The sequence below is a fragment of the Heteronotia binoei genome, chromosome 11, assembly GCF_032191835.1.
Source record: "Heteronotia binoei isolate CCM8104 ecotype False Entrance Well chromosome 11, APGP_CSIRO_Hbin_v1, whole genome shotgun sequence".
NCBI lineage: Eukaryota > Metazoa > Chordata > Lepidosauria > Squamata > Gekkonidae > Heteronotia > Heteronotia binoei.
The window spans coordinates 13274907-13298238 of NC_083233.1; the positions used below are offsets into that span (position 1 = coordinate 13274907).

Here is a 23332-nt window from a genome sequence, read left to right on the forward strand (position 1 = left end):
GTCAAGAATGTCAAAGTACGGATGACAGCTTTTCCTTCTCTGTTTCCTTCTGGTGTCATTTGCGAGCGAGAGGAGAAATAGGGGTTGCTTGTTTCCCTGAGCAGTTGAGGACAAGCTGAGCAATATAGCAAAGCTAACGCACCCCCCCCCCCCCCCAAAAAAAATCTTCAGGTATCTCAAAACAGGTACACAATCATCATTTCCAAAAGTTTATAATAATTCATCATCTTTTTTAAAAAAATAAAAATGCTAATCACATTGTTTCACAGGATCTGTTAACTAATTTGTCACACACTATAAAATGTGTGGACCCTTCCTTAAGGGGAGGAACAGTGGCTCAGTGGTAGAGCATCTGCTTGGTAAGCAGAAGGTCCCAGGTTCAATCCCTGGCATCTCCAACTAAAAAGGTTCCAGGCAAATAGGCACGCAAAACCTTAGCTTGAGACCCTGCAGAGCCACTGCCAGTCTGAGTAGACAATACTGACTTTGATGGACCAAGGATCTGATTCAGTAGAAGGCAGCTTCATATGTTCATATATGTTCAAAATAACCTGCCTTGCTAACTTGCTTTATTGGCTTAAGAACAGTGATTTATTGACTTAAGAACAGTGCTCATTAAAGGCTGAAGGTTCAGCTGGTTAGAGAGTGTTGACAGAATCTAGCAAGAGCAGGTACAGGGACGGCTCTTTCATTAGGCAGGCTAGGTGACTGCCTGGGTTGCAGCCTTGGCAAGGTCACCGGTGTGAGCCTCGGGTGGGTGCCAGTGCTGTCCTCCCACTCGCCCTTGTCTCTGTGGCGAGGGAAACACCAGTGAAAGCAACGGAGAGCAACAGCACACCTGTGCTGCAGAGCACGCTGTGAGGTTGCCTGTTGCTCCGCCGTTGCATCAGACACAGGGGCGGAGCTATAGCAGCCTAACAGCGCACAATCTGAGGCAAAGGCACTCTGCTGCTTCCTGTCATTTTCGCTGAGGGTGGAGCACCCTGCTGAGGGCGCTCTTCCCAGTGGAGCTGCTGCTGAACAGGTGGGAAAACACAGGGATGCTCCCAGAACCCAATTAGATCGATCTTCACAGATTTCAGCTCAACCAGGAATAGTCCTCTGCCCTTGAGCTGTTTGTCACATTGAATCCTAATCTATTAGACTTCCTGTGAGCCATCCAATCACATTATATTGTTATCTGATATCCACGCAGCCAAGAATGTTGAGGAAATTCCATGACTGTGCCGTTCCATGATCCTGCACTTTAAAAAATATTGTGTCAAAAGCACATCCAAGATTTCCTGAGGTTTTCTAGTGTGTGCCAAATGTGACCATCTAGGAATGGGGCAGGGTGGGGGTTGTTCCGCAGTTGCTGGGTGCATATTTTCATTGCTTAGGCAGCTGTGATTTGGGGATATTTAAGTCCAGTTATATGAGTCTCTGCTGTGATGTAGCTTTATGATCACATGAGTGAATCTCCCCTCTGTTTAGAGACTTTGCATGATGAAAATTGTGATCCTGCAGGGTCATCCAAATTATGGCATTCTGTGCTGCTAAGTAACAGCCCCTCCTGCTCATAGTGCCAAGTGTGTTTCCAGGCGAACTGACCATCAGTGGGGGCCATCAGGTTACGGAAAAAATGAATGCAGGACTATTCTAAAGTCTTTGCCTTTGAATACTAGGCCCTCCTGGAGATCCTGGAATACCAGGTGCCCCAGGCCCCAGGGGCGATGAAGGGACCATAGGCCTACCAGGTCCTCCTGGCCTACCTGGATTTCCTGCTCCAGTTCCAGGTAAGAGAGTTCCATTTATCTCTAAAAGCCAAAAAAGCTGTTTTTTAGATGCTGAGATGAGTGTTGAAGATTCTGAATAGAAACGGCACATATTTTATACCTGTTGTGATGGGGATATTAGAGCCTGTAATTCTGGACTGTGTTCAAAGTATATTCACTGTTTAAAATCAGCTGTTGACCAGGGCTTTTTAGGGTATACCTCCCAGTCACCAAGTAGTAGAAAAATATCTTAATATGTGATCTCTCCCCCTACTTTCTTTTCATTAAAGGTAAAGGTAGCCCCCTGTGCAAGCATCAGTTGTTTCCGACTCTGGGGTGACGTTGCATCATGACATTTTCACAGCAGACTTTTTATGGTGTGGTTTGCCATTGCCTTCCTCAGTCATCTACACTTTCCCCTCAGCAAGCTGGGTGCTCATTTTACCAACCTCGGAAGGATGGAAGGCTAAGGGCGTTTTCGCACTCACCTTCAGCCGGTGCGACCCCCCTCTTCACTGCGCAGGATCTGTGCGGATTTCGCACTAAATGCCGCGGAGCAGCCAGAAGAGCCGGAAACTCCCGTCGCAAAAGCCGCGCAAACGGAAACTGCTTTTTGGTGGTTTACGTTTGAGCGGCTTTTGCGCCAGGAGCTTCCGGCTGCTCCGCGGCATTTAGTGCGAAATCCACGCAGATGCTGCGCGGTGAAGAGGGGGGTTGCGCCGGCTGAAGGTGAGTGTGAAAACGCCCTGAGTCAACCTGGAGCCTTCTGCCAGGATCAAACTCAGGTTGTGAGCAGGGAGCTCAGACTGCGGTTTTGCAGCTTTACCACTCTGCGCCACGGGGCTGTTACTTCTTTTTGTTAGATCTTCTTAATGCTATTTTTGAGGGGAAAAAAACGTTATCAAATTTGAACCAAGATTTCTTTTTTTCAGACCAGGAGAGTCGCTATAGAGAATGCTTGCACCCCCAGCGTGGCAAATTTATTTATGCCAGAATTGGAAAATGAAATTATTTGTAATAAGGAGTGTAATCCTTTTTTATATATAAAATTATTGTATATTGGAGATACATAGATGATGAATTCTCGATTTTAAATGATGACAGCTATGTAGAACAATGTATTGATTGGTTAAATGGTGTCAATGTAAACATAAATGGTTCCAGCGTATGTGATAAGAATTCTATTGTCCTTTTAGACATGGGGGGCACTGTCAGGGCTCATGACAGGTACATAAATCACCTAATAATGCCTTATCAGTACATCTGTTCAGAGGATCCTCTGTCACATAGTGGTACCCAGAGAGATTCTCCCTGACTCTACGATCCTCACCGGAAGCAATTCAGATGTCGATGATTGTTGTGGTTGTTGATGTTGTCGTCATCTTCACCATCATTATCGTTATTATCATCATTTACAAAATTTGTAACCTGCCTTTCTGGCCTTAGATGGGCCATCAAGGCGTCTAACCATTTAAACATACATAGTAAAATCACATTTTAAAACCATTAAAACTGCCACCACCCCCCAAAAAACATGTCATTAAAACAATTAAACAAAAGAGAGTTAAAATACAGACAAAACATAAAAAAGAGCAGTTAGTATATCGGTCAGGAAGGAGGGGTCATTGAGGGAATGCCAAATAACACCAAAAAAAGTCTTCAGTAGAAGATGGCAACACAAAGGGACAGACCAGGGCTTTTTAGGCAGAAAAAGCCCAGCAGGGACTCATTTGCATATTAGGCCACACCCCTTATATCACCATTGTTTCACACAGGGCTTTTTTGTAGAAAAAGTCCAGCAGGGGCTCATTTGCGTATTAGGCCACACCCCTTATATCACCAGTGTTTCACACAGGGCTTTTTTTGTAGAAAAAGCCCAGCAGAGACTTATTTACATCCCCCCCCCCCACCATACCAAACCTTTAATGGCATAACAGTTGCAAATAAAAAATACACAGAATATAAAAATTTAAACATTGGAGATAAAATCAAAATAAAACCGAGCTTACAGATGCATTCATACATGGTCAGATTTAAATTTAAGGATGTCAGCCAAAAATTTTGCCACAGCCTCACTAACCTCCCGCTCAGTATCATTCAACAAATAATAACAGGGTGGAAGAATAGACAAATCTGGGGAGAAAGAAAGCTTACAAAATAAATCTTTACGGAGGTTATGATAAAAGGAACAATCAAGCAATATATGCTGAATTGAGTCGGGAATATTCGCTCCACAGGAACAGAGTCTGTTGCCTAAAGGGACTCGATGATATCTCCCTTGTAAAACTTTGGAGGGAAACGCATTTAGTCTAGCCAACGTAAATGCCTGCGATGACTTGGAATGGTTAAGTCTGTTAGATAATGGTGCATTTTGCCGCAGAAAGCATAAAGACCTAAGGAAGCTGGGGAGCAAATATAAGGGCACATGATGATTGGGGGAAGGGGAACCTTTGCTGCGCCCCCAGTTGTCCTGCTGCTGTCTGTCTGCAGCACCGCCCACCAGCCCACAGACCAGCCCACCTGGACCAACCACCCTGTCCCCTGCTCCCCACAGAACCATCTCTGCGGCTCCCACCGCGCTTCCCACTCCCTCTGTATGCGGTGCAGCAGGCATGCTGCTGGCCCCACCCCCTAGGTATCCTTTTGCCCACCAGCGAGCGAGGAGCCTAGAAACACAGGTGGGCAGCCTACTTGCTTTGCCAACACCTGTGTGCAGCTGCACAAGCCGCGTTCCCATCCCAGTTGAGTGAGAACTCAGGGCGCCTGTGCTGCCTCTGCCACTCCCAACTCTATTGTTGTCGCCTTTTCCAGCCGGTCCACATGCCTCCGGTGGATTCTTTTCCCTCCTCTCCCTCCGCCTCTCATCTGCTGGGAATCGGAGTCCTCTTCCTGACTCTGAGCTGGCTGGGAGAGAGAGAAAGTGACCCACAGGTCATGGAAGCAGCGAGTGAGCAAGAGCTCCTAGGCACAGGTGGTTCAGTGAAAGTGCCCTTCTTCCCTGCCCTCGTGAGGCTGAGGTGAGATTTTGCTCACTGGTTATTCTTAGTCCACCTTTTGCACTTGGACTCCAGGCGGGTTACTTAGAGAGAGTTCTGAGGCGCCTCACCTAAAATGGCACTGCAAAACAGACCCGTCCCCAAAAGCCCAGGGGGATTGGACAGTCTGTAACCTGTTGCCTTGCAAAAGCCCAGGGGGTTGAAAAACAGGGCAGACAGAAGGTACCTGAATTCATGTAGTGTCTGTCTCAAACTTGCCTTTTTTGGGCAAGATCATTGAGAGGGCGGTTGCGGTGCAGTTACAGAGCTTTCTGAATGATGCTTCCGTACTGAACCCTCTTCAATCTGGGTTCCGCCCGGGCCATGGGACGGAGACGGTTCTGGTCACTCTGATGGATGACCTCCAGAGGCATCTGGATAGAGGTGGCTTGGCGGTACTGATACTTTTAGACCTGTCAGCTGCATTTGACATGGTTGACCATCAGTTACTGACCTGCATCCTCGCTGACGCTGGGATACGGGGGTCGGCCTTACAGTCGCTCTCCTCTTTCCTTCAGGGTCAGGGACAAAAGGTGGCGATAGAGGAGGAGCTGTCTCGACGGCACCCACTTGTGTGTGGTGTGCCACAAGGGGCAGTTCTATCCCAGATGTTGTTCAATATCTGCATGCACCCCCTTGCCCAGATTGCCCAGAGGTGTGGGCTGGGATGTCATCAGTATGCAGATGACACCCAGCTTTATCTACTGATGGGCGGCCAGTCCGACTCCTCCATAGAAGATCTGACTGTGGCGCTTCAAGCTGTGGCAGGGTGGCTCTGGCTGAGTCGACTGAAGTTGAATCTGATGAAGATGGAGGTCCTGTACCTAAGTCGTGGCGGAGCTGAGGTCTTACTACCAACCTTTGATGGGGCACCACTTGCACCAATGCCCAAGGTCAAAAGTTTAGAAGTGCTCCTGAATCCCTCTTTAAATATGGAGGCCCAGGTGGCAGCCACTGCCAGATCAGCCTTCTATCATCTGCGGCTGATAAGGCAGTTGGTCCCCCACCTCGAGCGCAGCGACTTGGCGACAGTGATCCACGCCACAGTCCCCTCAAGACTGGATTACTATAATGCCCTCTACATGGGGCTACCCTTGTCTCAAACCCGGAAGCTTCCACTAGTGCAGAACACAGCAGCCAGGTTGTTAATGGGCCTTCCTTTATGGGAACACATTCAACCTGTGCTGAAAGCACTGCACTGGTTGCCTATTGCGTACCAGGTGTGTTTCAAGATGTTGGTTCTCACCTTTAAGGCCTTATATGGCCAGGGGCCTGCCTACCTTAGGGACCTCCTTTCCCCATGTTCCCCGGAGAGCACTTCGGTCTGAATCACAAAATCTACTTACAATACCCGGCCCTAAGGAGGCCAGGCGCTTGACAACTAGAGTCGGAGCCTTCTCTTTAGTGGCTCCACGCTAGTGGAATGAGTTGCCGGAAGAGGTCAGTGTCACGGCTGGGGCCGGGTCAGGCAAAGTCCAGAGGCAGTCCGAGGTCTGTAGCCAGCAAGCAGGAGTGTCCGAGGTGCCAAATCCAAATCGCTGTGCAAGTATCGCAGGTCTGAGGTCCAGAAGCCGAGGTCAGGGAGTCCAGAAGTCCAAAGCCAAAGTCAGGGAGTCAGGAACCAAAGTCAAGCCGGAGTGGATGCTAGAATGTCAGGGAGATGACTAGTTGCTTCCACAAAGCCTCCTCCCAAAGCCCACAGCTATATAGCCCTCTGCTGGCTGTTGCCCGTTTGGGCTAATTGCTGGCTCAGGGAGGCAGCCAGGATCCTGTCATAACTCAAGCATCCTTGCTCTTAGGAGGGCCAGAATCCTCTCAGAACTCAGGGCTCAGGGAGCGTCTTGCTTGTGAGCGTGCCGCCCTCCTCCGATCCCTGAGGTCCTGCCGGAGGCGGTCACGCACACGAGCCACCCGAGAGGGCGAGGCAGGGGGGCTGGGATCTTCTCCAGCAGGAGGCAGGGGCACTGGTGCAGGTGGCAGGGGCACAGTTTCCGCATCAGACTCAACTTCCTCTGAAGGGTCCCCAGCACCCATGACAGTCAGGGCCTTGCGAGAGCTCATTCAGTTCCGCAAGGCCTGTAAGACGGCACTCTTCCACCAGGCATTTGTGAACTAGACGGCTGGCCACTACTGTCCTAGGTAACATATGAATCATCCCTTGAAATCCGCTGTACAGCAGCTGCAGAGAAGACAATTTAAGATTGGCTTACAGAGAGTTGGAAACTGAAGATTATAGTGCCGAAATATTTTTTATGCATTTTATGTTTTATATTATTCTATGGTTGATGGTTTTAATGTGTTATTGCATTTGCTCTGTGCATTATTGCATCTACTCATGCTCATGCATGTCTATGTGAGCCGCCCTGAGCCCGCCTTGGTGAGGAGGGCGGGATACAAATGGAATAAAAGAAATAAATAGTGGCTGAGAACGGTGTATCTCTTTGTTTCTACCCAGGGTCTCCAGGCCACTTGGGATTCCCAGGCATTCCAGGTCTCAAGGGTGAAACTGGCGACCCAGGAAGAGAAGGGATTGGGTTCCCTGGCCCTCCTGGCCGAGACGGAGCTCCGGGTTTGCCAGGAGCTCCAGGGCTTCCTGGCCCATCACGTATGTTCCTCGCATACTTCTGCTTTCATGCTATTCAAGGGGTATTTTCTTCCAGCTCTTTCTTACTAAGCAGGTTTGGCAATTCACTGGCATGCAGTCTGCGGCTGATTGTTTCCCCTCCGTTCCTGTCCTGCAGGTGCCATCCATACCCCTGGATTGCTACTTGACGGAGAACCTGGGGAGCCAGGACACCCTGGACCGAGAGGGCCACCGGGGTTACTTGGTTCAAAAGGTCACAAAGGTGAGCACAATCTCTGTTTTCCTTTCTTTGGGACCAACTCGGACATCACAAAGTAGAGAGCAAGCTTTTGAATTAATCCAACATCTTCTTTGAGCTGTATATTGAGTATTCCCTCCCCGTGGAAAGACGTCGGACATCTTCCTTGTTTCCCTTCCCCCATTTTGCTTCTGTTGATTTTATCTGTTTGATACTTGGCAGGGCTTTTTTTGTAGCAGGAGCTCCTTTTCATTTTAGGCGACACACCCCTGATGTAGCCAGTCCTCCTGGAGCTTACAGTAGGCCCTGCACTAAGAGCCCTGTAAGCTCTCGGAGGATTAGCTACATCAGGGGGTATGGCTTGATATGCAAAGGAGTTCCTGCTACAAAAAAAAACCCTTGGTGCTTGGTATCCTATTGGGATGTGGAATGGTATGGTATGGCCTGATCTTGGAAGCTAACCAGGGTCACTGTTTTGATGGGAGATCACCAAGAAACACTTTGCAGAGTAAAGCAGCAGCAAACGACCTCTGCTTCTCCCTTGCCTTGAAAACCCTACGAGGTTGTGATAGGTCTGCTGCAACTTGATGATACTTTACACGCACACGCAACATATATATCCAGTCTGAGGAATTCTGCTGCACCTGAAAATTTACATACTACTTTACAATGGGTTCGTTGACCCAACTGTACATATTGCCATTCTACTACTTTAGGATTGTTTCTTTTTAACAGACCAATCTGACTGTCTGCAATTTCCATTTTTCTGAGACTTTACAGTTTGTCGAGACATGAGCAGTCATTGGGGAAGGTTTGCCTATTTGGCCTTTGGGGCTGCCATGTTTTAGTAATCAATTGGATTTAATTTAGTCAAAACCTTGGGATTGGTGAACAAATTGGCTGCGATTAATTGGATAACAGATTTTTTCCCCAAAAAAACTTACCCTTTTCTAATACAAGCTCTTACAAAAACTTAAGATAGTGGTCAGTGCATTCCTGTTCTTCTTACGTGCAGGAGATTCAGTCTCTTCTAAGCCGCTTCTGGCTGGGTCTCACCGGCAGGCATCTTAGTGGATCATACGCTGAATCCACTTAGTGATCATACGCTGGGTCTTAGTGGATCATACCCTGAACATGAGTCAACAGTGTGATGTGGTGGCTAAAAAGGCAAATGCAATTTTGAGCTGTATCAACAGAAGTATAGTGTCCAGATCACGTGATGTGATGGTATCGCTTTACTCTGCTCTGGTAAGACCTCACCTGGAGTCTTGTGTTCAGTTTTGGGCACCACATTTTAAGAAGGATATAGACAAGCTAGAACGGGTCCAGAGGAGGGCGATGAAGATGGTGAGGGGTCTGGAGACCAAGTCCTATGAGGAAAGGTTGAAGGAGCTGGGGATGTTTAGCCTGGAGAGAAGGCGGCTGAGAGGTGATATGATCACCATCTTCAAATACTTGAAGGGCTGTCATCTAGAGGATGGTGTGGAATTGTTTTCTGTGGCCCTGGAAGGTAGGACCAGAACCAGTGGGTTGAAATTAAATCAAAAGAGTTTCCGGCTCAACATTAGGAAGAACTTCCTGACCGTTAGAGCGATTCCTCAGTGGAACAGGCTTCCTTGGGAGGTGGTGGGCTCTCCTTCCTTGGAGGTTTTTAAACAGAGGCTAGATGGCCATCTGACAGCAATGGAGATCCTGTGAATTCAGGGGGAGGTGTTTGTGAGTTTCCTGCATTGTGCAAGGGGTTGGACTAGATGACCCTAGAAGTCCCTTCCAACTCTATGATTCTATGATTCTATTTAAATGGTGCTTCATTTTTCTTCTTTCAGAACTCTTATTCTTGCTTTAAGGCAAGTTTGATTGATTAACCTAATAAAATGCATCTGGTTAATCAGGTTTCTTTAATTAAGAGACTTAAAAATTAGATGCTGAGGAAGTTTAAGTGCTATCATTAATTAATTATCATGTCACAGTGGGTGTAATATACAAGATTATGCATGGGATGGGGAAAGTAGAGAAGTACTTTTCTCCCTTTCTCACGATAGAAGAATTCGTGGGCATTCAATGAAATTGCTGAGCAGTCGGGTTAGAGCTGATAGAAGGAAGTACTTCTTCACCCAAAGGGTGATTAACATGTGGAATTCACTGCCACAGGAGGTGGTGGCAGCTACAAGCATAGCCAGCTTCAAGAGGGGATTGGATAAAAATATGGAGCAGAGGTCCATCAGTGGCTATTAGCCACAGCATATTATTGGAACTGTCTTAGGCAGTGATGCTCTGTATTCTTGGTGCTTGGGGGGGGGGGCAAAGTGGAAGGACTTCTAGCCCCACTTGTGAACCTCCTGATGGCACTTGGGGGTTTTTTTGGCCACTGTGTGACACAGAGTGTTGGACTGGAGGGGCCATTGGCCTGATCCAACAGGGCTTCTCTTATGTTCTTATGTGACACAGAGTGTTGGACTTAATGGGCCATTGGCCTGATCCAACATGGCTTCTCTTATGTTAACCAGGAGAACTGAAGATTGCCTGGCAGCCTGAAACTCTAACTCTTTTTGTGGTTCGCTAGGTTTATTTTGGGGGGCAGCTGAAATAACTGTGACTAGCCCAAGGTCGTCCAGCTGGCTTCAAGGGGAGGAGTGGAGAATCGAACCCAGATCTCCGGATCAGAGTCCGCCACTCTTAACTGCTACACCAAACTGGCTCCCTTAAGTGCTGTGTCCGAGCATCAAACCTTGTTTGCGTGATTACAGGCTCAGCCAAAGAATCCTGTCATACTATTTGTACCTGAATTTCCTTACAAGCTCTTTCTTTCCTGGCCCCTATTGAGTCCAAATATGTAATGAATATGGCTAAATAGCTTACTTATTTGGATGTCCTGTCTTATAAAAGAGCTTTCACTTTGGCTCGTTGTGCCATTTTTCCCCCAAGGGTTCTAGATGGGAAATATAGGAAGATTCCATATGAAGACAGATGTTGTTCATGTTCTGTTGGAGAAGTGGAATCAATAGTTCATATCTCCTTTTGGTGCCTGTTCCATCTAGTTTATAGGAATAAGTTCATTTCCCAACAGCAGATTCAGATAAGACATGTCTGGAGAGACTTCTAAGTAATGAAAATTGGACTGTCTCCAGGCCAGTAGCCAAATTCTGCTCCCACTTTGTAAAATTTCACAATACGAAGTGCGATCATGAGCCTGTATAGTTTTTTAGTTGTGTAACTCGAGCTGAAATCATTTTATCTATATTAGACATTTTAGACTTACCTTAGATTTCAGAATAATTGAATCTTGTAAACGTTCTTTTGTTTTTACTAAGGTTTTACGTCTAAACGTATGTTTTGTGCTGGAATTAATCTCCTCGGTTTGAATAAGAACGTACGCTTATGATTAATGGTCTTTGGCCGCAAATAAAAACTTTCATTCATACCCGGCTTTCCATCCAGGTTTGGTTCTCAAAACAATTTGCAGCAATTAAAACACGACACAAAGATAACAAGTGAGCTATTAAGGAGGTGTCCTGCAGCGGCCCTTGGCTCTCAGTGGCATAATCCAGGATCCAGGAGACAAGGGGCATCGCACTCAGGAGCTGGCTGATGACAATAGTCATATTTAGCATTTATTTATAACGCATGTTTAGGTGCTTGCTTTACTAGAGGGTTCCTCTTGTAAAACGAGCCAGTTTGGTGTAGTGGTTAAGTGTGTGGACTCTTATCTGGGAGAACCGGGTTTGATTCCCCACTCCTCCACTTGCAGCTGCTGGAATGGCCTTGGGTCAGCCATAGCTCTCACAGAGCTGTCCTTGAAAGGGCAGCTTCTGGAAGAGCTCTCTCAGCCCCACCCACCTCACAGGGTGTCTGTTGTGGGGGGAGAAGATATAGGAGTTTGTAAGCTGCTCTGAGACTCTGAGTGAGGGTGGGGAGAGCCAGTTTGGTGTAGTGGTTAAGTATGCGGACTCTTATCTGGGAGAACCGGGTTTGATTCCCCACTCCTCCACTTGCACCTGCTGGAATGGCCTTGGGTTAGCCATAGCTCTCGTAGGAGTTGTCCTTGAAAGGGAAGCTGCTATGAGAGCCCTCTCAGCCCCACCCACCTCACAGGGTGTCTGTTGTGGGGAGGGGAGAAGATGTAGGAGATTGTAAGCCGCTCTGAGTCTCTGATTCAGAGAGAAGGGCGGGGCATAAATCTGCAGTCTTCTTCTTCTTCTTCTTCTTCTTCTTCTTCTTCTTCTTCTTCCATGCCTAAGAATAGCAGGAATGCCAGCGTGGTGCACTGGTTAGCATATCGGCCAGGATCTGGCAGACGTGGTCCAATTCCTACTCTGCTGTGGAAGTTCCCTGGGTGATACTTTGCAAGTCACTAACCGATTTCTCACCAGGCTTGTTCTGGTCTCGGAGCCCTTCCCCCCCCCCCCTCCCGGTGCTTCTGTTCAGTTTTGCACAAGCTGCCGTGGGGCTGCAACTTGCCCCACCTCTTTCCTGTGGCAAGCAAGATCCTCTGAAAACCGGTTTCTGCTTGCTGTGGGAAAGAGGTGGGGCAAGTCACAACCTCACGGCAGCTTGTGCAAAATCAGACAGAAGCCCGGGGGGGGGGGGGCGAGGGCTCTGAGACTGGAACAAGCCTAGTGAGAAATCCGTCATGGTCTTGCCTACCTCATAGGGTTACTGTACCAAAAAACCGAAGTCAGATTTTTCAGGTATTCAAAAGTGAATAATCTCTTAAATAACCTCTGCATTGACAGACACTCCTGGTGTTCCCCAGCAGTTCTTTCTGCAGCTACAACAGGGCGTTTCCCCCCCATCCATTGTGAGCACAGGGCTCTCTTCCTTATAACTGCAGTCACATCTTTGAAACAACCTTTCCAAGCTATGCTATCTGCAGAAGGGGACAGGAGGCCTTATGCAAGCAAAAGAAGGGACTTGGCTATTGAGTTGTGGCCTCTGCAATGACAAGGCATTAAGGAAGAAGCTCTGCTTCAAGGGTGTGGAGGAGCATGTATCATGGGGAAATGTGACAGGCCCTGTGGGTAGAACCGGTAGCAGCAAATTAGAGCATGCGTGGATCCATGTTGTAAGGAGTAGAGCTGTGGCTCCGTGTAACGTCAGGAGAAAGAGGCTGAGGAAGAACTATTGAAACCGTGAGGAGTCCTTTTAAAAGCGGCTCCTTATTCTCTCTGTACCATCACGAGTGGAACACGAAGAATTTAAAGACTTCACCCACGTCTTCATTAAGTCCTATTTGAAGAGGCTGTCATTCTTTGTGACTGTTGAGAGACTTTGTGGGGGAAATTTCAAGAATTTTCAGTGTTCCTTAGGTTGTTGTTTTTGATTTACTTCACTAAAACCGCATATTTATACGCTTTGCATGAAAGTTTTATTGCTTCCAGCGGTTATTGCTTCTCTTCACACTGGCTCCAGTTGTATTGACTATTTTCTCCAGGGGGATCTGCTTTCTGTCATCTGGAGGTTATTTGTAATTCCAGGAGATCCCCAGGCTCCACCAGGAGGTTGACAACTCCAGTCTGTGACCATACCAAGTTGGATCCAGTGATTCCCATCCACTGAGTCTCCTTCCAGTGAATGGTTTCAAGGGGTGGACATGTTGATCTGCAGTATGGAAGAGCTAGACTCCAATCCAGTAGCAGCTTAGACATTGACCAGGTTTTTGGCAGAAGCCCCGTGGCGCAGAGTGATAATGTTGCAGTACTGCAGTGTGAGCTCTGCTCATGACCTGAGTTCAATCCCAGCGGAAGCTGGGTTCAGCTAGCCAGCTCAAGGTTGACTCAGCCTTCCATCCTTCCAAGGTCGGTGAAATGAGGACCCAGCTTCCTGGGGGGAAAGTGTCGATGACTGGGGAAGGCAATGGCAAAACCACCCCGTAAAAAAGTCTGCCATGAAAACGTTGTGATGCGAAGTCACCCCAGAGTGGGAAACGACTGGTGCTTGCACAGGGGACTACCTTTACCTTTTTAGATTTTTGGCATAAAAACTTATGAGAGTCAAAAACTCCTTTTGACAAAGGGAGCTTTGACTCTCAAAAGCTTATAACCTGAGCAGCTTGTTATTCTCAAAGGTGCTACTGGACTCAAAATCTAACTCTTCTTCTAGTGGAAGGAATCTTTTTGCTCTGGAGGAATACTTAGTGGAAGGGAAAGACCGGATCTAAAGCATGGTTTCCAAGATGTAAGCAAAACTCCCTTGGATGTCCTGTTTTTCCAGGTGATGCAGGTGACTGTGCTTGCGACGGAGGGTTCTCCGGATTTGGCTTCAGAGGAGAGTCTGGCGCTCCGGGTCAGCCTGGAAGACCAGGTGAAGTAGGCCCTAAAGGACTTTTGGGAGAGCCAGGAGACATTGGCTTCCAAGGACCCGCTGGAGAACCAGTAAGTCAAGAATGATTCAAGTAGGGTAGGGGGGAAGGCATTGCTGGGTTGCTGACATGGAGTGCAAAGGGAAGACCGTTCTCCGAGACTCCTCTTAGACAAAGATTGGGAAACAGATAACAGCTGGCTTCTGGCACCGTCACAGGTGGCCGTGGGGAGTCTACAGAAATGGCAACTTACAAGAATTGCAATATCCAAGAAGAGGATTTCTAATTTACAGCTTTGCACTTTATTGAACAAGCACTTTTTTGCACTAGCACTTTTCCGCATCAAATAATTGTACTGTATGCTACATTAATTTATGAATAAGTGCTATGTGCTAGTTGAGTTTTGAAATTATCACCCTGTTGAGATGATTTGCAGTTTTAAAAGCTTATGAATTTGAATGTGAATGAATGATATATTTTTTAAAATATTATTATATTGTATTTGTTATTTGTCACGGGTTCTTCCCTTTGCACTCAATTTGTCCATGATTCTCCAGTTGTGTGTGGGTTGCTGGCATTGGCTGAATAAATAAGCACCCAGCATCCCACCTGTCAGAAGGAATCCTGATTCTTGCATGATGTGTAGAAAGCCAGCAGTAGCTTGAAGAATGAAAGTGTCACAAAAACAGGTGGAAATTCCAACTAATCCTCATTGAACCATTGGGTGGTTAATGAATTGTGATGTAGTGTAGTGGATAGAATTTTGGTGCTTAGTCCCTAGGGTCAAATCTTTACCCAGCTGTTTTGTTTTATGAGTGGCCTTGGGCAAGTAATCACTAACTATACGCCCACGGTTACTCATCTTGAGCTGCTGGTCAGGAGCAGACATCTTCTACCAATTGGTAGAAAATAAGGCTTGATGGCTGTAAACAACGTCCTTTCCAAGAACGTCAACATAATTTGGCAGCATTTTAAATGCAACCCATTTAGATTATCAAAACTCATATCTTGCCCTATACTGAGTCTCTTCAAGGTCAATCTTATCTGCTTCAACTAGCCGTGGTTCTCCAGAATCTCCAGTAGAGGTCTTCCATATCACCTCCTGTCAGGTTCTTTCAACGGAAGATGCCAGGAATTGAACCTGGGACCTTTTGCTTCCCAGCGGATGTTGTATCTCTGAACCACCGCCCCAGCCTTGCTGGATCAGACCTGTGGTCCAGGAGCCCGTTACAAGGAGGGTGGATACAAATCTAATCAAATAAATAAAATAGTCCAGCACACTATCTCACACACAATGGCCAACCAGTTGCCATGGAGGGCTAGCAAATGGCATAGAGGCCAAGTCTTTCCCCTGATGTTGCCTCCTAGAACAGGCATTCAGAGCTGCACTGCCCCTGGATGTGGAGGTTCCCTTTTAGATACTATGGCTAGCAGCCTTTGATGGACCTATCCTCCACGAATCTCTCTAATCCCCTTCTAAAGCCATTTATGCTTATGACCATCACTAAAGCCCCCGACAGTGAATTCCATATTTTAATTACTTTTTGAGTGAAGATGTAATGCTGGATTTAATGCCTATGGACAAGGGTGCCCTTGAATTCTAGTATTATGGCAGAGGGAAAAGAAGTTCTATCTAGGGGACCGCCTTTCCCCATATATCCCCCGGAGAGCACTGCGATCAGGGACAAAAAATCTGTTGTCCGCCCCTGGCCCAAAAGAAGCCAGGTTGCGTGTAACGAGATCCAGGGCTTTTTCGGTGGCAGCACCGGAACTTTGGAACACCCTTCCAGAAGCCGTAAGGGCCCTGCGGGATTTGTCTGCGTTCCGCAGGGCCTGTAAGACCGAATGGTTTAAACAGGCTTTTGCTGTAGATTGAAAAAGGGCTGCCACCGGACATCTTATAGAATGCTGGTGATCATAGTCGAGAATTCAATACCGCCTATATTGTACTGAAACAGCACCATAGAATGGTTTTAAAACTGAAATAAGTAAATTATGGTTTTATATGTTTTATTGGACTGATTGTATTTTATGATGTTGTGAGCCGCCCTGAGTCCGCTTGCAGAGAGGGCAGGATATAAATTGAAAGTAATTAATTAATTAATCTATTCCCTTCTGCCAACCAGTGCATAATTTTATAAACCTGTCGAACCACAATTCATGCTAGTCAAAGTTTTGAACCCAAACCATGGTTTTAGAGCTCTTGCCTGCTTGGATCTTCTGTTTCTCAGTGCCTTGTTGACTAGGAAACAAAATGTTATTTTACTAGTTCAGGCATCACCAAATCATACTTTGCACAAACTTTGATTAACAAACCCTCTTCAAATCATGGATGCTGATTTTGCTTTGCCAGTCTCTCATCATGCTTGAGGGATGGTGGCTCAGTGGTAGAGCATCTGCTTGGGAAGCAGAAGGTCCCAGGTTCAATCCCTGGCATCTCCAACTCAAAAGGATCCAGGCAAATAGGTGCGAAAATCCTCAGCTTGAGACCCTGGAGAGCCGCTGCCAGTCTGAGAAGACAATGCTGACTTTGATGGACCAAAGGTCTGATTCAGTATAAGGCAGCTTCAGATGTTCATGCTAAACAACAGCTGGATTTTCTTATGCTCATGGTGCCTGAATTGAGCTGCTGTGTTCACCCCGTAACTTGCTAACTTTGTTTTTGTTTCTTTTTTGCCTTGTAGAGTTTATTTGGCCAGCCTGGTCTTCCTGGTCATAAGGGAGAAAAAGGAGAACCCTCTTTTGCCGCTGGCAGAGGCTTCCGGGGAGATCCAGGGGATGTAGGCCCCAGAGGGCAGGAGATTCCAGGACCACCTGGTAGGGATGGTCTGCCAGGTTTGCCAGGTCGACCTGGCCCTCCAGTAAGTTTGTACACATGCCAAGATTTGGCATCACTTATACAGTGGTCTGTGGCTGTTAGCCACAAAGGTATAGATGGAACGCTATGTCTAGAGCAGTGATGCTCTGTATCTTTGGTCCTTGGGGAAGCATGGTGGGAGGGCTTCTGGAGTTCTGGCCCCACTGGTGGACCTCCTGATGACACCTGGGTTTTCGCCAGAGTTTTGGACTGAGTGGGCCATTGGCCTGGTCCGACATGGCTTTTCTTACGTTCTTCTGATCTTTTCCGCCTGCCATTTCTTAGGCTCCAATGTGAAGAGTACAGGATAAAAGGATGATGAAGTTATTGTCAAAAGAGTGCTTTTAGCGTGGAGGGGAAGCAGAAACGTGGGCCACAGATTTATAAGGATGCATATGAGATACAACAGCTGCGAAATACCTGTATTTTTGATTCAGGGAAAGGTGACTGGAGGAAACAGATGAAGAGATCTCCTGGATGCGAATAGCAGTCACAAAACTCGATGTCATTGTGGGGCCTAGGGGGAGAGGACTGAGTGCCCCTACAGAACAACATTCCTCAGACCATTAGGGTTTGTAGAATCTTTCGGGCTCAAGTGCTGTGTTCTACTGGAGAAAGCCAAGAAGGTCAGAGCGTCTGCTCCGGCTGCAACGCCACTGAGGATTTTCTCCGCAGCTGAGAACGAAACATCCGGAAGGAAAACTTTCTCCAGTAGAACACGGCACTTGAGCCCGAAAGAGTCTACAAACCCTAATGATGTTACCAGCCGGGAAAACCTGAAATCTTTGATTCCTCAGACCCCTTGAATCAAAGCATGACAGTCAACCTTACCCTAGGAGTCAGAAAGATTTGCCACGTATAAAATGTTTAACAATGCTACAATGAAAATATGCAGTAACCAGTGGTGGGGGGGCATAATGTTACAGGAGGAGTCCCCAGCCTTTTTGAGCCCATGGGCACCTTTGGCATTCTGCCACAGCATAGTGGGTGCAGCTGCAAAAATGTCTGCTGCAGCTTACCTTCAGTCATACCTTTAATCCTGGTTCAGCCCCGTCCCCAAACTGACATTCTACACTTGAATCAGGGAATCATATAAACCAGGGGTGGCCAAACTTGCTTAACGTAAGAGCCACATAGAATAAACGTCAGATGCTGAGAGCCGCAAGAGATGAAAGTCAGGTGTTTGAGAGCTGGGAGGGAGGAAGGGAAAGAAGGAAGGACAATAGATCGGGGAGGGAAGAAGAGGTGGAAAGAAAACAACTTTAACTTTTAAATGCTTTCTCCAAGCCATCGACCAACATGGTGGTGAGGGCATCAAAAGCCACACAATATGTGTGAAAGAGCCACATGTGGCTCCCGAGCCACAGTTTGGCCACCCCTGCTCTAAATCAACTCTATGAGTTTATAATTCTATGATTCTAGTGTAGAAAATCAGTTTGAGGACTTGGCTGGGCCAGGATTAAAGGTCTAGTTCAGAACTGGCCACAGTGAAGATCCTTGTGCTGCGGTGGCAGCTGCTGCCAAAGCAATAGCTTTCAAAATCTGAACAGCCAATGAAATCTCCAGTGGCCAATCAAAAGCCTTGCTGGGCAAAAACCCCACCCAGATTTGCCCACTTTCTAGAAACACTCAGTGGGCACCAGAAAAGGTATTGGGCAGACACACTGGCACCCTGCGTGACACTCTCAGAAGACAAAATAAGGCTATATGCCAGGGGTGGCCAAACTTGCTTAATGTAAGAGCCACACAGAATAAATGTCAGATGTTTGAGAGCCACAAGACATGAACGTCAGATGTTTGAGAGCTGCGAGATAGGAAGGAAGGAAAGCAAATAGATTGGGGTGGGGGAGGGAGAGGTGTGGAAAGCAGGCAACTTTAACTTAAAATGCATTCTCCAAGTCAGTGGCTGGTTTGGCTTGAATAAATTATTTAGAGACAAATGCCTTTTCCAAGCTGGCTGGTGGGGCAGTCGGGGCTTCCAGAGCCACACAATATATGTGAAAGAGCCACATGTGGCTTCTGAGCCACAGTTTGGCCACTCCTGCTATATGCACAAGCAAAAGAAACAACATGGAAACAGTAGAAAAGAATAAGAGTCCAGGAGCCCCTTAAAGGCTAACAAAACGTGTGGCAGGAGAGGAGCTGAAGAGATAAGCGGTGACTCACAAAAGTTCCTGCCCTGCCACAAATTTTGTTCGTCTTTAAGGGGCTACTGGTCTTTTGCTTTTTTTCTACGGCTACAGATGGGCTAACATGGCTACATACCTTGATTTATTAACATGTAAACAGTACAAGTCAAAGGGTGCTTAGGCGCCAAACCAGATCTTGTGGGATCGTCATTCGTGTGTCTTATAAAAGAACGCAAAAGGCGAGACAAATTGGCCAAACTGTAAATCTTCTGACAAATTTTAAAGTGACTTTTAAAAATGGTTTTAAAAGGGTTAAATAATAATCTTTTATTTTTATTTTTTTTACTGTTATAACCCTCAAGTCATCAAATGTTAACATGCAGATTCTTTGCAGGACTTTTTATAAGATACTTTTAAGGTTGTTCAAGATGACTAAAATGGTTCCGGTCAATGACTGTGTTAAAGCTGCAGTACTGCAGTCCTAAGCTCTGCTCACGACCTGAGTTCGATCCCCGGTGGAAGCTGGGTTTTTAAGTAGCCAGCTCTAGGTTGACTCAGCCTTCCGTCCTTCCGAGGTCGGTAAAATGAGTCCCCAGCTTGCTGGGGGGAAGTGGAGATGACTGGGGAAGGCAATGGCAAACCACCCCGTAAAAAGTCTGCCATGAAAACGTTGTGAAAGCAACGTCACCCCGGAGTCAGAAACGACTGGTGCTTGCACAGGGGACCTTTCCTTTTCCTATATACAGTGTGTGTGGGGGGGAGGTGTCTTTTTCATTCTAGCTGATGCAAAGAACAGGTAACAGATACACATGGATATCCATCTGTCTTACCTAAACAGCTGGGGGAAATGTTAGTTTAATAATACCAGGAATGTGTGCGGGTGGGGGTGCCGAGCTCACATTCCTTAAGGTTGTCAACCTCCATTTGGTGCCTGGTGATTTCCCAAAATTGTAACATGTCTGTACAGCAGAGATCTGTTTCTCTGTAGGAAGTGGCTGCTTGGAAGTGCAGATGCTATGGCGTTATCAATCAATCAATATTTATTTCGGTCAAAGATCAGAACAGCAATAAAGGAAGACAACAAGACAACTCATAAGAGATTATGGCATTATATCCAGCTGAGGTCTCTCGTCTTCCCAAACCCTGCCTTCTCCAGGCCCCACCCACAAATCTCCAGGAATTTCCCAGCCCAGTATTGGCAACCCTAGCATGTATGCACCTGGCCTCACCACATGTAATTGCTCCAGGTCCTTCTCCTGCCATGGCTCCTTGTCCTCTGCAGTCACATCTAATTTGGTCCTTAGCTGGTATTCGTGAACCTCTTGATTTCTTCTCGATACGTTCATTTGGATGGGTTTTACATGGCTTTGTTTTGTTCCGTTAACAGTTTCCCCTTTCTGTGTTTAGGGTGATGGCGGCCTGGGCTTTCCAGGGGAAAAAGGCCTGCCAGGACAGCCTGGATTCAAGGGTCGGCGCGGTGAGCCGGGTCTCCCTGGCATTGGTTTTCCAGGCCCACGTGGAATCAGTGGGCCTCCAGGTGATCCAGGAATGCAGGGTCTTCCAGGACTACCTGGATCTCCAGGTCCTCCAGGTACATTCACCAGCGATAGTTCTTCGTTTAAATTTGTCTTAAAGCTGTGTGTGCAAGGCAGTCTTATAAAGGGTCATAGTCATTTAAGCATACGTTGGTGTCTCCTCCCACCCCTCTTGTAAGAACAGTAGTTATTTTTTTAAAAAAATAGCAGATCTGTATAAAGGATGGGGTTGGAGGTGTTGTGTGATGGCACTGGAACCAGCCAATCAGTGCTGTCCCTGCTGCCAGATTCCAGATTCGACTGAAGTGAGAGGAACGGTTGCCACCTACGTGGCAAATGCTGGTTCTTGTTACGAATTTACGTCACTGTCTAAAACCCATTCCAAACTGAAGCACTTTTACTTTAACGATACTGCTCATTCAGCCTACGGGCCTTGAGCAAAGTCACAGTAGACACAACCCAAAAAAATAATTTAAATAATTGCACCAGTTCTCACACAGAACTGAAAACCTCACGGCTCTTTTATATACTGCCACTTCGCTTTTTCAAAGTTGACAGTGAGGTTTGCTTTCCTAGTGATAACTAAACATCCTGAATTTGTTTAAATGTGTTGTGTTGCAAGTGCCACGGCTTAATCCTAAAGCCGTCTGCTTGCAAAAGAAATTCCAAGAACCTGCGAGGAGGTCTGTGCCTAAGAATTCATGACCATGACAAACTGTTCTGGTTTAGACGGAGACTGTGAAAGCTCACAATAACCACGCCTGGAGCCAGATGTTGGGGCCAAAGCCAAGGAATGGATTCATGCTCTACTTGCAGACTTCCAGAGGCACCTGACTAAGCTCTGTTGGAAACAGAATTGTGGACTAGATAGGCCTTTGGAATTCTGGGCGCGGGGTGCTGGGCGCAGTCACAAAATGGCTGCCACAGGAGGCGGAACCAACTGCAAACTGGCTGCCACAGAGGCAGACCTGCTCACACAGAAGAAGCTCACGTGCAGGGGAAAAGAGAGGTGACTTTAAAAAGTGCACTGGGGAAGAAGCGTGAGAGAGAATAAACCAACATTGGTGACGCTTGCTGCTGAAACATTATTTAAACTGCACAGCTAATCAGATCTCCAGTGGCCAATCAGAAGCCCTACTGGGCAAGAGCCCCCTCCCGCCCCGCCTGTTCTAAAAACACTTGGTGAACATGAGCAAAGGGGTTAATGGACATTTCGGTGCCCAGGGAGACCTCCTGTATTATTCTGGCAAAGGAAGGCAGTGACCTTATGGCAGGGGTGTCAAACTCATTTGTTATGAGGGCCGGATCTGACATAAATGAGACTTTGTTGGGCTAGGCCATGGGTGTCACAAAATGTAATGCCAGGTAGCAGAGATATAAACTTTATAAAGGACACAGACAAACAGAATTAAAGATTTTTTTTAAAAAAACTTAAAACATGCTTAAAACATTAGCACTTGTTGATCTTAATGGTGCTTCTTTGTATCTCTCCTGTGCGATCGAGGGAACTGGGTAAAGGAAGCTCTGGCTCTTTCCTTCCTTCCCCAGGGGACCAGGAGGGGGAGGATCCTCAGCCAATGGAAAGAAGAGAGGCTTGGCTTAGTAGCTCTGTTGTGTGATTGAGAGAGCCTGGTAAAGCAAGCTCTGCCTCCCCCCCCCCTTCCTCCCCAAGGGAGAAACCTCAGCCAATGGAGAAAATAGAGTCTTGGCTCAGTAGCTTTGTGTGTGATTGAGCAAGCCTGGCAAAAGCAAGCTGTGATGCAGAAGGAAGCAAGAGAGGGGGAGAAGGAAGCAGATGACAGCCAGTTGCTTGGGGGCCTGATAGGAGCCCTCTGGGGGCCTGATTTGGCCCCTGGGCTGCATGTTTGACACTCCTGCCTTATGGTTCCTCCTGGCTGTTCCCTCAGTGTTCTAATGCCGTCCCATGACTTGAAAGTGGAGCAGGCATGTGACGGTCATGGTTGCATGACATATGCAGATGCTGGACAATCAGACTGGCGCAGGGTCGCCAGATCCCCTGGCGAAGGTAGGGATCCCCCACTCCCAGGCCCTATCTCCCTGCTGCTGATCAGCTGAATTCCCCCAGAAAAAGAGGGAAACCTAGCGTCATTACCCACGATGTCACCACTTCCAGGACGTTGGGGGCGACACTCTGGTATTGGGGCAAAAGCTCTATGGTAGGAGCCAAATTTACCAGAGTGTCACCCTGATGCCCTGGAAGTGATGATGTCACTTCTGGGTCACATGGGCAGTGACAAGGCATCACTGTGCATCGGCTGGGCTTCCTTGGTGTTCCCAGTAAGGCCCCCCCCACCCCCACTACGAGGAGCCCTGGTAGCAAGCAATGGAAATGCCCTTAAATCACCCGTTCTTTTTAAGTAGTCTACAGTGGCCAAACATTTTATTATTTTTATTATTTTGGTAAATTTATATCCCGCCCCTTCCCAGATGGGCTCAGGGCAGATTACATCCAGATAAAAACCAGTCAAGTACAGTAAAACCAATAAAATACAATTAAAACAGCAACACGACACAGTACTGTATAACAAAGGCAGGTGGACTCATAGTGCAGGTTGGAGTATTATCAGTGGCCCAGATATAGTAGTTCAGATGACAGATCACTGTGGGGGAGGACAGCCAATGGTATAGGCAATAAGGAAAAGGACACTCGCCTGCCTCAACCAAACGCCTAGCGGAACAGCTCCGTTTTACAGGCCCTATGGAAAGGTAACAAATCCGGTAGGGCCTGTATCTCCACAGGGAGCTGATTCCACCAGGATGGGGCCAGGGCCGAAAAGGCCCTGGCCCTGGTCGAGGCAAGACGGACGTCCTTTGGGCCAGAGACGACCAGGAGATGTTGGTTGGCAGATTGTAGCAACCTTTGGGGCTCAACCTTGGGGGC

At 47.2% G+C, this 23332-nt stretch overlaps 1 protein-coding gene across 1 annotated transcript in view; it reads left to right on the plus strand.

The window, feature by feature from the left end:
* Positions 1-23332, plus strand: part of COL4A6 (collagen type IV alpha 6 chain) — a 340442-nt gene that overhangs the window by 256363 nt on the left and 60747 nt on the right. Inside the window, exons 18-23 of the mRNA XM_060250115.1 lie at positions 1665-1775; positions 7245-7394; positions 7531-7635; positions 13822-13982; positions 16594-16770; positions 20303-20486. Coding sequence (XP_060106098.1) covers positions 1665-1775; positions 7245-7394; positions 7531-7635; positions 13822-13982; positions 16594-16770; positions 20303-20486 — 888 coding nt within the window. The remainder of the gene's footprint in view (positions 1-1664; positions 1776-7244; positions 7395-7530; positions 7636-13821; positions 13983-16593; positions 16771-20302; positions 20487-23332) is intronic.